The 13,272-nt window shown below is 47.1% G+C and overlaps 1 protein-coding gene across 1 annotated transcript in view; it reads left to right on the forward strand.

Moving 5' to 3' along the window:
* The first annotated feature begins 5,711 nt into the window (after positions 1–5,711).
* The window catches only part of GINS2 (GINS complex subunit 2), a 40,866-nt gene continuing 33,305 nt past the window's right edge, over positions 5,712–13,272 (forward strand). The window contains exon 1 of the mRNA XM_085636682.1: positions 5,712–5,921. Within this exon, the coding sequence (XP_085492808.1) occupies positions 5,832–5,921 (90 nt within the window). The 5' untranslated portion in view covers positions 5,712–5,831. The remainder of the gene's footprint in view (positions 5,922–13,272) is intronic.

The raw sequence follows: 13,272 nt of genomic DNA on the forward strand, positions 1-13,272 counted from the left end.
TAGGTCTCGCAGTTACGCGAGTTTAAGCTATTGGCATTGTAAATGGCAATGCCTTTTATTTATGTTTTTAAAACGAAAACAAAAAAAGAAGCTTTGTTATTTGCAATGTCAATAGATTAAACGCGTAAATGCGAGACCTATTGCATTGCAAATGCTTGTTATAATTATTTTCTTTACTTGTATATTTTTTCGGCATGCAAATCTTATGTGCTGCAACCCTAATGTTGCGCTCACTTCTTGAACACATTGCATGCTCTTATTCTATTAATGCATTCCTTTGAGACTTTAAAAATGTCTCCAATTGGGAAATCTGTGTGTGTGGATTTTATTAGTAATCTACCCTTAAATCATTATTTATTTAACATCAAATTGGTGCACTAAAAACCGGTTAACACCTGGTGAAATATGAAACTGCAAAGGTCATAAGAAATCTAAGGGCTTTAGCAGCCAAGGTCTCACAAAAAAACCTGAAACAAGGCAAAAAATCATCTATAACCATTTAGTCTTTGAGAAACCACATACAAAATAAGTACACACTTAAATAAAGATGATAAATAATAAAAAATAAGGAAATTGTGCGGAAATGCATTATTTTACACTGATGGTATGGTCTAATTTGCTTAATGCTTTCCCTGCAGAGATTTTATGTGGAATCAGAAACAGAATTGAGGCTTGATTGGAGCAGTGGGAATAGTGACTTCTCTATTATAGTGCTATGAGGATGCAGCCTATGACTTTAAGCACTGTAAATATTCATATTGTTTTAAAATTGTACTACACGTGATATTAAATAGGCTGACGCAAAATGTACATACATTTATTGTTCATTACAAAGCCAGTGTTAACCTTCAATTTCAGGTGTTTTGCAGCATTTTCAAGATATTTTTAGAGATTGTCATTCCTCGAAGGGTGTTATTTCTGGTATTTAAGTGCTATATGCATCTTATTGCTGGGCTTTACTCACAAGAAAGTGTCACCCTAGGAGTCACACATTTGGCAGTTGAATGTCAATCATTAGCGCACTTGAACCATGAAAATGTCACAAATAAGCAATTTGAAAACTTGGCAGCTATAAATCATACAAAAATTAACTTGCTTTGAAAGTTATCACCCACAACAATCATCTAATTTCAACCATCATGAACACCCATTTAGTTGACACGTACGGATATTTAACGTTATGGCCATTTAACGTACGACCATTTCCCGGCGATCCGTACAATATAATTAAAATATATAACAGAATTCTTTCTCCTCTCGACCTCACTATCTCCTCCTATCCAATTTTCTCAGCAACAAGCCTATCATTATTCACAGTACCAGTCTCTAGGCGTCATCCTAGACAAAAGGCTAAACTCACAGTTCCATATCAATACCATCACCAAGAATGCACGCTACCACACTCAAGTTCCAAGAATGTGTTTGTTTTGTTTTCATAAAAAACGAAAATGTCCTTTGCGGTCCTATTATTGTGTAATTTATGCTGCCGTGGCGTCTGGGGTACAGAGCCCTGCTTATATTGTGCAAATGACTAATAAAATCTGTTGATAAAAAAAAAAGAATGCACGCTACCAACTGCGCCTTCTCTGGGGGGTTTGGTGTTTCTTTCCTCAAAAAGACCTCAAAACCTTGGTCCAATCATTGGTTGTTTCCAGATTGGACTACTGCAACTTTCTCCTTGCTGGCCTCCCCAAATCCCACCTTTCCCCTCTAAAAGCCATCCTCCACTCAGCAGCTCACTTCGTATATAGGGCTAAAAGAAATGATCACATCACACCCATACTGTTGTCTCTTCGCTGGCTTACTATCGAAGCAAGGTCAATTTACAAGACTGCCTGTACTACCCACAAAGCCTTGCACACCTCCACCCCACGCTATGAGGCTAATAAAATCTCAGGAGGCTCTAGACCGTCACCCAATGCGGAAAACTTACTGCTCGAACCTCCTACCTTCAAAAGGGAAAGATTTTGGCTCAATCCTTCTCTGGTAATGTGGTCAGAATCTGGAACTCACTTCCTCCAGCCCTTCGAAACACCACCTTTTTCCGGACCTTCAAAACAGATCTTGAAACTCTCCTCCTCCAAAGGCACTTCCTGGAATAATTCAACCCATTTCTTGACCATTACGGCCATCTAGCACTCTCACAAGGTCAACTTTGTAAATATGTATTTTACTCCTGTTTTAACTGAACACAGACAATTTTTATTTTTAGGTCTCGCCTGGCGTAAGACTGCGCAGAAATGCGCAGTCTCGCTGGTGAGATTTAGTGTTAACAGGTATTTCCTGTAAGGGGCCTTAAACCCCGTCCCTCTTTTCCATTGGCTGGCGTCACCGTTTATGCTAAACGGTGGCCAGCCATTAGAAAAGAGGTGTCCGTGACGTATTTGCTTGGCTTTTCGAGCCGTCCCACTTGGACGGACTCGCTTGCTTTGCGTTGGTCGCAAAAGGTTTCTTATCTTTATGGGGCCAAACCCATGGCCCCATAAAGACAAGAAACCTTTTGGCAGGCGAGAGCCGTCCAAGTGGGATGGCTCCGAAAGCCGAGCAAATACGTCATGGGAGCGCTTGTTTTACTTTAAAGTAAAAGTCTGCTGCTGAACTACCCCGAGTAGTAGGTGCAGCGAGTGCACTTTAACGTTTGGCTTTGCAGCGCTTCAGTGAAGTCTAATTCATATAGGAAAAGCAGTGATGCCTTTATTGGGGAAGCAGGAAGGAAGTAGTCAGAAGTCGTGATAGTGTCTCAAGACCCTTCCCAAGTGTTACGTCGTTATAAGCCTCATAATAAGCCAGACACATTCTAGGGCGAGGCAGGTGCTTACTGTGCAGCCTGCACACACTGCGCGTGTTTCACTTTTCTCTAACAAAGGGCTCTTCATGAGCGAGAGAAGGCGAGATTCAAAAAGCCCAGACTCTGTGCGGGGTGCGGGCGGAAGGGCAGGCCGCGCTCGGGATCCGGCAGATGGGAGCAGGCTGCGCACTCAGCCTTCGCCACCCATCCTTGCCGGGACAGGCCTTTGCAGTCATACACAGCTGCCGTCCCTGGAAGGAGGGCCCGAGGCTTTACCCAGAAGGGCTGAGGGTAAACACTGAGTATTTACTTACACTGAGCCTTGTATAACATGAGCAGGAAGAGAAATGTTGACAGGTCTTGGAAAGGAGGTGTTTCGAAGGGGGTGGGGGGGTCGCTACATGGGTCTAGCATAGAAACACTGGTTGCATTTATGTCGCAAAGGCCATTCTGACTTTAAAAAACACGTTCTGCTTCTGTTTGTCAGATTAGAGAATCCGTGTCAGAGTAACCCTCGTGCCGCTGTAAAGGTCACTTCTTTCATGCTGACTGGGTAGGAGTGTACACGTCATGTGCTCGCTGTTCAGTAAACAGGGGCACCATGTCCACGTCGAAGCACGACACCCTCCCTCAGCAGGGCAGACATTTTATCTTTACAGGTCTCAAGTTGTACACGGACGGCGAGTGCAGCACCTTCAAGTTAGCTTTCTGTATACATTCTGGTACTTTGAGACAAGTGGGCATATTGAGAAATTTTAATTACAATTGTATTTATCTATTGAAGTTATTAAAGTAATTCTGGAGTGTTGGCATGATGCATTGCAGTCACGTCACAGCATTAAGCAACATTTGGAAACATCTCCACAAACTAAAGGATTTGAGCAGCAGGTTGAATGAAATTTCCATTTGTTCTGGAAATAGGTGTGTCTTGGTAGTCGTGCTGATGGGGTGAACGTCAAAAACAGAAGTTGGTTGCAGTGAATAGGGATTGCATGGGATGACATGGACTACGCGTCTCCTTCATGTATGTACATGACAAAAAGGGGCGCACCCTGAACTGGCTGGAGTGCGATCTGGCTGCTCAGAGTCTGCCCACAGCCCTGGAGACACATTAGTGAATTAGCTCAAACTGCTTAAAATGTAATCCGGGTAAAATACAAATCAAACACGAAAGGAGGTGCAAAGTATACCATCATTCTACATTATTAGATTTCCTTGAGGTCATATTTAATCTCAAAATGAATTCGCATCACATCTTCTTTGTCATCATGTTATACAAATCCATCTTTATTCAGTGACTGAAAAGAAGACGGCCAGCCAGCACGTGTTTGGAGGGAACAGACCCTCTAATTCAGGGGTTTTATGGCGCATATCCAAGGAGGATCCTAACAACGGCCCCTGGGTGGTATCACACTCCAGGCCTTCAGGTCTTTGCAACCCAGTCGCTGCTCCTCCGGCAAGGCACAGCCACGCTTTAACCGTCTGCATCCATTTCTCAACAAGCATTTGCAATGCAATAGGTCTCACTTTTGCGAGAGTTTGAGCTATTCACATTATAAAAAACAATGCCTTTTATTTATCTGTTTCAAAACTTGCAAGAGGTGCGTAAACATGCACTCTGTACTTATAGCCTTTGCTTACGAGAAGCAAGGCTGGCAATAACTGCGCCTCTTTTACTGCCAGCTTTGTTTCTCGTAAGCAAGGACTATCTGTACAAAGTGCGTGTTTACGCACCGCTTGCAGGACTTCAAAACACATAAATAAAAGGCATAGTCATTTACAATGCCAATAGGTCAAACTCTTGCAAATGCGAGACCTATTGCATTGCAAATGCTTGTTTACTATATACATAAGTAACTTGTTGGGATTGTAACTGCATTTATGTAACTTGTTAGCATGCTCAGCCTATCTTGTGTACCTTTGTAACTGTATATATGTAACTTCATAGTGTGTTTAGTCTATCTTGTGTACCTTTTAAACTTACCTGGTTCTTTTGTAAAGCGCTCTGACACCTTTGGGTAAAGTTTGCGCTATATAAAACTGCATGAAATAAATTAAAAACGATAACCAACTAAGATTTAAGACCATCAATTTCACAGACGCATGGGCCACTAGAAAAAACACATATCTGAACAATGGAAATGCCAGAATGAATGCCAACTTTTAAGGAGTCTCTATCTCCTCTTGCCTGCTGTGTTTGTTTCTGTGTCCTGCTATATTTGCACGTTCTATTTTGTAACATTTCTCTCATGTAACGTAACTGGTTCTATTGTACAGCGCTCTGACACCTTCGGGTAAAGTCCACGCTTTATAAAAATGCATAAATAAAGGAGCTTTTATCTAGCATGACAGTCACTTTCGATTTGGCTCTGATCGCAGAAGGCGGCGCAGCGCGGGAAACCCGAATATGCTTAGGAAGGATATTTGTCCAATAAACAAACACGTGGACGTTTCTTTAAGCTGAGTGGCTGGTTCTTGACCAATCACTGGTGAATTCGACGGTACGATGAAGGTGGTAGAAAACAACCCAGCAGAGCTGACTACTGAAAGCTCTAAAATCAGGAAGTAGGTGCGAGGCACGTGCCATCCGGGAACCTCCACAATACGTGATTTTGCTCAAAGAAAAGCCATCCAAAAGGGGAACTACTTATGTTTCAAGCATAATTCAATTGCAAGTGTTTATAAAGAGACTATAACATATTTTCGATTGTAATAATATATTCGAATGCAAACTATAGCTATACATAAAAAATATTAGTTGGTTTGTAAAGTGCTCATTCTTTGTTACAGCGGCCTTAGTTTCTAATACAGTTTTCCTGCGTTTTGCATGTTTATTCTTTAAAACGTTACCGTAATAGTTTTTCCAACATGGCCGGTCCGATTACTGATGTGCAATCATAGTCTGCAGAGGCTCTCTTTTATCGTCCTTCTTCTCTGTTACTGGGTAAATTTGTTTGTTCTTGTCAAGTGACTGAAAGCGTTACTTGGTGACTTTCCTAGATGTGTTTTCTCTTTTCTGTCCAAAGACTATTCTCCACCGCCCATGGACCCCTCGGAGGTGGAGTTCCTGGCAGAAAAGGAGCCGGTAACCATCATTCCTAACTTCAGCCTGGACAAGGTGTATCTGATCGGGGTGAGAAGTTAATAGAATACAAATAACTATTTCCAAACATCTCAGCTTCCCGAGTCGATGGGTGGGGGTCAGCCAGATGCTTGGTAGGGTATCTCCACAGAATTCAGTTATTGGAAGGGAACACATATTTACGAGGGTGTTTCCTTTTAAGCAGGGTCGATGTGCATTAAGATAAGTATAGGAACTGTAATGATGCATGCAATGGGGGGCAGGGTCACAGATGTGGCTTAAAAAAAAGAAAGATCCTGTAAACATTATTTATGTTTTTAACCTTCAGGCAACTACATATAAAATAACGCACAGCTTAAATGAAAAGTAAATACAAGTTAAGTTAATCAGTGTGAAATGGACTATCGTACATTATGAAAGCTCTATTAATTAATGCACTGCAGAGCTCTGTGTGTGTAACGAGAGATCCACAGAATGAAGAGCCAGATTTATCATTATTTGATGTAGTGCAACGCAGCAAGACAACTTGTCGCTTGTGCTGCATCAAATCTAGGGGGCCGAATGCACCATATTCACTAAAATATGCCGCATTCCTGCTCTCTCCCAGCAATAGTGCACACTGTGCTGCCTAGCACCAACGCAATCCTTTGATAAATCTGGGCCGGCTTATTGGAGAAAAGTAAATTGTGTATTTTTACTGCTACGTAGTTCCAGCCTGTGACAGAAAGCACTGTGAATATATAAGTAATTAATTTAAACTTGCATTACACCCAATATAAGATAGGCTGTTCTAAAACAGTCAAAAAGTTTTAAGAGAAAAGGTGCTTTCAAAATATAGATTTTAGTAATACCGAGACAGCATGTAGTGTATAACGGTCCCTTAAAAGCCCACACTTCCCAGCTCAGCTGGTAATTCCCTGCACTACCACTCAAAAATAATAAATCTGTGTTATCCGGAAGCTTCAAGTGATTCCAATAATTAAAGACAATTTCTGTTTTAAGGCACCCTTTACAATTGCAGATTTCACCAGCTGAGTACATTTACATTTCTTGTAGGCAAGGAGGCACCTTGGCAAGAAGGCTTGTTTCTCATTTAGCTGTCTGCCCACTTTAAGTATCACTGTACAGACACTTCAGCTGAAACATTAATGTTATCGGAATTGACCTTCCTGAGGCGGTTGTCCTTTCGCAAAAAGTAAAACTGTTTTTTATAAATTTAAAAAAGTATGGACACGTCATGCCCCTCCTATCTCGCCCACTTCAACCTCTACTTTTAAGTCTGTGAAGGCTCTTGGCTTGGCAAGAGGATAGAGAACATTCTGAGGTTGGTGAGATCGCCAAGTAGTGGAGATTTTATATTACATTTTTATTATTATAGCGTGCGCCCCCCCGCCCCAACTAACATTCTACTGTGGCTAATTACCATGTTTGTTATCAAGTCTCACTTTGATAATTTAATTTGCATCATTCAGCTGTATTGCTCCTCTTAAAAGTCTAACATGTGACCATAGATCAGTGTTCCTACAAACAGTGGGTCGTGAGTCGATTTTTGGTGGGGTGGGAAAATAAGATGCTTTCAATTCTGTGTTTATCTTGCGACCGTTGCAGTGCTTCAATGGCAGAGGTCAAATGCCAGAGTATGTCTTATGTCAAGCTGCTGATTATTCTTTTAACATGGGACTTTTAACATGGGACTGGTGTTTACTTTTCTTTCTCTGCATAGTCGGTGACGTTTTTAAAGTGAAATATGTAACAATTTTAGGATGTTGTTTTTTTTGCAACACACAACATGTAAACACCTCTTAATGAACTGTATGCATTCAACAGTTAGAAAAGTAAAATGTTTTTTTCTAGATCTGAAGTGTGCTGGAAACAGAGATTATTGTTAGGATCAAAACAAACAAAGCCACTTTAACCCCTTCCATGCTGCGCAGATTCCGCCGCTGTGCTGACGGAATCTTGCGCGGGCGTGGTCATGACGGAACGGTTCCGTCATGAGCACAGCTCAACCGTGGCTCATGACGGAACCGTTCCGTCATGAGCACCGAAGGGGTTAATTGGTGATACACAAATGATAAATAATCACAGAAACCCAATTTACACACATTATCATTTGAGTGCGGTGTGCTTTATAGTTTAATCCGTATGTGAAAAGTTTGTGGTCATTCCAATGGAAAATGTGCTTTCTGTAAATGACAATGCACTACCACACAATGCTTTAGTTACATTAAAAATGTCCATTAAAGGTAGGTGGGTTGTGAAAGTTTGTCGTTCTAAAAAGTGGGTCATGGTTCTAAAAAGTTTGGAAACCACTGCTCTAGATAACACAGAACTACCTGCAGTGGGGAATTTAACGGATCATAGTTCTCTCAAGATGCCAAAGCTCTTAAGAACTACTGATTCATCTTGAACTTAGGAAGTACTGCTGGTCAAACTTGTGCCTGTATGATGTGATATACATATATATATATATCATCTCTCCATTCGTACACCAGCCGTCTCTGGTGCTGCTCCACGTGGGTGTGAGCAGCTTAACAGTATCTCCACCAGCAACCGTTTCTACGTTGCCCAAGGTTTATTCAAAAAGCCACACAGCGAGGAGGAGCCAAGCGCTTGACCAAGATGGCCGCGTGAGCCTTGAGCTCCCGCTACCCTCGCGCCCTCCGGCAATCATCCTGTCCTAAATCCTGATTTTCATGCACGGAATCCTGCAGATGAGTCACAGCTGGGGCGATTGACGTTGTCCAGGCCAAGATCGCCCACCGGGGGCCGAAGTTGTGCACGGCGGAAGATTGCGGCCTACCTCCGAAGGATGCCAGGGGCTTGCGTTGGCAGGATGCCCGGCCACTAATTGAACAACAGCGGCCTTGGGAGGTGTGAACTGACGGACGGATGCCGCGGCACTTTCACTTTCGCTTTCTCGCCCTTTGTTTGCTCCGGTTTGGGAGTGCGTCATACAGCTCCTCTGTCGTCTGGAAGACCTCCTGGCTGTTGAAGACCTAGTCGTCCCTGTCTCCTCTACCTGAGTGAGGGACGTCCTCTTGCGACTGACCGTCCTGCTGTCCGAGATGTCGACCAAATCGGAGGCAGACAGGTCGAAGTCTAAGACTACCAGGCGGGGAGGCTATATCCAATCCAACAATATGGATCGTTATGCCCAGCAGAAGGGGTCGCCTGGTGGATCGGGACAGTCGCTGGAAGCACAGAAGGCCGATTCATCCCCAGCCTCGGAGTTATCATTGCAGGATATCAAGGGGGCGATAGATGGGATGCAATCTTCGATTGGGCGACAGTTCGAGACCCTGGCGCACAAGGTGGACATGATTCTGGTCGATGTCAACTTGATTCGCGCGGACCTGGGAAAAACCACTGAGCGGGTCAAGTCCCTGGACCTCAAGACTACTGGCCTCGCGGACGATGTCTCGGAACTCCAGGCTGAGGTCCGCAAGCTACGAACCGCGAATGACCTCTCCGCTCGCCGGCTCGAGGACTTTGAAGGTCGGGCCCGGCGCAATAATGTGCGCATTATTGGGGTCCCGGAGACTTCGGAGGAGCTCTCCGTGGACCTCCTCGTCGAGGATCTGGTGGTGAATCATCTTGCGCCAAAGGGCCTCGGCAAGTTTTTCGCGGTGGAGCGGGCTCACCGAGTGCCTGGCGGACGGCCTAAGGTGAGAGCCCCCCGCGGCCGATTGTCGCCCGGATCTTCCACTTTCGAGATCGGGACGCTATCCTGCAAGCATCGAGGGTGACAGGCCCGGTGCCTTTTCAAAATGCCTCTGTGAGCTTTTACCCTGATTTCACCCAGATGGTGCAGAAACAGAGGCAAAGTTTCCTGGGGGTGAAGCGGCGATTTAGGGATATGGACCTGAAGTATGCCATGCTTTTCCCCGCTAAGCTGCGTGTGGTATATGAGGATCGGACTTTCTTCTTCGAATCGCCGGACATGGCAGGGGACTGGTTGGATGCACTCCCTCGGCGACAGCCCGGCCGGGACAGCGTGGATGGGGTGGAAGGCGACCGGGATGGACAGAAGTGATACCTTCGGTGCTGGCCTGCTTCGATTCAGCCCTGGACAGTGACTCGCACCTTATTGCAGTAATGGGAGGGCGGCGGGGGGAAGATAGGGGCTCTTTCCTCCCTTGGGGTGCTTTTTGTAGATTTGTTTCTGGTAGGGCGACAGGCACACTGCAAGTTGGGGGGGCTTTGTAAGCTGACGCAGAGGTGCAGGGTGGGGGGGGGTCTCAGGATGTTGGGGTTGTTGTTTGGGGTGGTTGTTGTTTTTTCTTGCAAGGCGTAGCAATGACTGTTAGAATTGTCCGATTGTGGTTCTCTGGGGGGGGGGGGGAGGTCTCTTTGTGTTCAGGGATGGGGGATAGGGGCTTAAACGTACTCAGCTGGAATGTTAATGGCTTAGGGGACCGTATAAAACGGGGGATAGTCCTGCAATTTTTGAAACGGACCTTGCCAGATGTGGTCCTCTTGCAGGAGACCCACCTTATAGGGAATATGTGTTATGCACTTAACAGAAGGGGCTACAAATTTATTGCTCACTCGGGGTTTTCCTCGGGATCCAGGGGTGCGGGCATACTTGTCAGAGCTTCCCTACCATTTGAGGTTGACTCCACCATTGTTGACGATAGGGGGCGCTTTGGCGCTTTGTGGCTGTGTCGGGGAGGTGGGAGGGCAGAACGTTGGTTTTGGTCTCTGTTTATGTCCCTCCTGCCTTGCAGGCCTCCACGTTTGCTGATCTGGGCAAGGCCTTGTTGGAACTCCCCGAAGGGATGCTAGTTGTGGGAGGGGACTTCAATGCGGTTGGTTCTGGAATGCTAGATAGGTACCCGCCCAGAGACACCGGGGGGGCTCAGAAGTGGCTTCCCGACTTTATTGATACTTTTGGCCTGGTAGATTGTTGGAGGCTGCGGCACCCCACTCAGTGACAATACACCTTCCATTCTGGGGCCCACGGGAGTCTCTCCCGGATTGATTATCTGCTCACTCTGGCGGCACACGCCTCTTTGGTAACTGAGGTTAGGCACATGGCACGGGGCATATCAGATCATTCACCGGTGTGGGCACGTCTGGACATAGGCCGGGTGGCGGGGGGGCTCCCATTAACCCCTGGTACTTTCGGGACCCCAAGCTGCGCAGCGCGTTGCTGAAGACAGTTGACCACTATTTTCGAGAAAATCAGGGCTCAGTTGACTCCGCGGTGTCCTTGTGGGAAGCTTCTAAGGCTGTAGCCAAGCGGCGGAGAGACGCCGAGGTGATACAAGTGGAGGACGAGATAGCGGCTCTAGAGTTGGCCTTGGAGGGGGATATTGAGACGTCCACGCTGCACAATTTGAGCCTGAAGCAATTGGAGTATAGGGATCTGGTGACAGATGCCGCCAAGACCCTCCACAGGGAGCAGCAGGGGCGGTTGTATGATGTTGGTGATAAGGCCGGGAAATTGCTGGCATGGCTGGACAAAAAGGAGCGTGTTAATCGTGTGGTGCCGGAGTTGTTGAGGGATGGGGGAGAGGTTGTCACTGATCCCGACGGTATAGTCCGGTGTTTCTCGGACTATTTTCGTACGGTATATGCCTCGGTCTCGGATAGACCGACTGAGGACTCGTGTGATCTTCTGCGTGACATCGCTCTGCCCTGCCTTTCCGCCATTGATAGGGAGGACCTCGATGGTGATATCACTGTAGACGAAGTGGCAGGTGCTATCCGTGCGTTGCGCTCCGGCAAGGCTTCGGGCCCAAATGGTCTGCCGATAGAGCTGTACAAGCTTTGTCCGGATAAGTTGGCTCCTCACTTGACCGCCATGTTCGTGGAGGCGCGGGAGAACGGGTTTCTTCCGCTCGATCAACGGCTGGCGACGATTGTGGTAATACATAAAGACGGAAAGCCCCGGGATAGGTGTGGTTCCTATCGGCCGATCTCGCTCCTCAACGCCGAGCCGAAAATCCTTGCCAAGATTCTCGCGAATCGCCTGGTCCGGGTACTTGGCGACTTGATCCACCCGGATCAGTCGGGCTTTATCCCGCACCGTAACACTGCACTAAACCTTAGACGCCTCCATGGAGTGATTGCCAGGACGGGTACGATGCGAGAGCCGGCTATCGTGGCGTCCCTCGACGCCACAATGGCCTTTGATACGGTAGAGTGGGCATACTTGTGGGCGGTGCTGGCCAAGTTCGGCTTCGGGCCTGGGTTCGTGGGGTGGGTGAGGCTGCTCTATGAGGGGCCTCTTGCAAACGTCGTGGTGAACGGGCGGGCGTCGGCACCTTTCGAGCTCGGGAGAGGCACCCGGCAGGGTTGCCCCCTGTCGCCGTTGCTGTTTGCCCTTGCCCTTGCTCTTGAGCCGTTGGCGGCGTGGATACGGTGGCACCCGGATATACGTGGGATTCGCTGGTCGCCTGACCACGAAGACCGTATTTCACTCTACGCCGACGACATTCTGCTATATCTTGCCTCGCCTAAGAAATCTCTGATAGTGGTTTGTGACGTCTTGACATCTTTCGGTAGAAACTCGGGCCTAGTCATTAATTGGGGGAAGTCACACTTGTATGTCCTGTGTGGGGATGTCCCGCCTGTTCCGCGTAACTGTTCGATCCAGATAGCCCAGCAGGGCTTTTTGTATTTGGGGATCTATATTTCCACCGACCCCATCTTGCGCTACAAGAAGAACTTGCTCCCTCCCTTGGCGCGCCTGCGGCGGGATGTGGCGGGCTGGCGGCGATTGCCGCTCTCCCTCCTTGGCCGCGCAGCACTGTTTAAAATGATGTCCCTTCCCCGTTTCCTCTATGCCCTGCAGAATACTCTTGACCTGGTCCCAGCCAGCTATTTCCGTGGGATCGAAAGTCACCAGCGCGCGCTCTTATGGGACGGGCGTCCGCGTATCGCAGTCGCTAAGTTGATGCTTCCGTGGTACGACGGTGGTATCGCGCTTCCAGACATTCGACGTTATTACTGGGTCACCCAGTTGAGCGCGATTAACCATGGTGTCTATGGTCCGGCGCTGAGCCCTGGCTTTGCCATGGACCGCTGGTTGCTCCGTGGGGGTAACTACCACAGAGCGTTGTATTCGAAATCGTCGGACCTCACCCTCACGGGGCCCACCAGAGTGGCCGTCCATGTGTGGAAGGTGGCGACGGACTCGCTGGGCTGGAGGGGTAAGCTTACCCTTGCCACCCCTCTGTTTGACTCCGAGATTTTGGGGAAGCTCTGGCGCACAAAAGGGTTTGAGAAATGGGATTTGATCGGTATATCCAGGGTTGGAGACCTTTTGGTTAAGGGTAAGATAAAGTCGTTCGAGGAGCTGCAGAAGGAATACGAGCTGGGGAGCACGGAGTTCTTCCGTTGTGCTCAAGTGCGTCACGCCTTGCGGTCAGTCCTTGTGGAGGGGGAGAAGGTG

Source organism: Triturus cristatus, chromosome 12 (genome assembly GCF_964204655.1).
Source record: "Triturus cristatus chromosome 12, aTriCri1.1, whole genome shotgun sequence".
Lineage (NCBI taxonomy): Eukaryota > Metazoa > Chordata > Amphibia > Caudata > Salamandridae > Triturus > Triturus cristatus.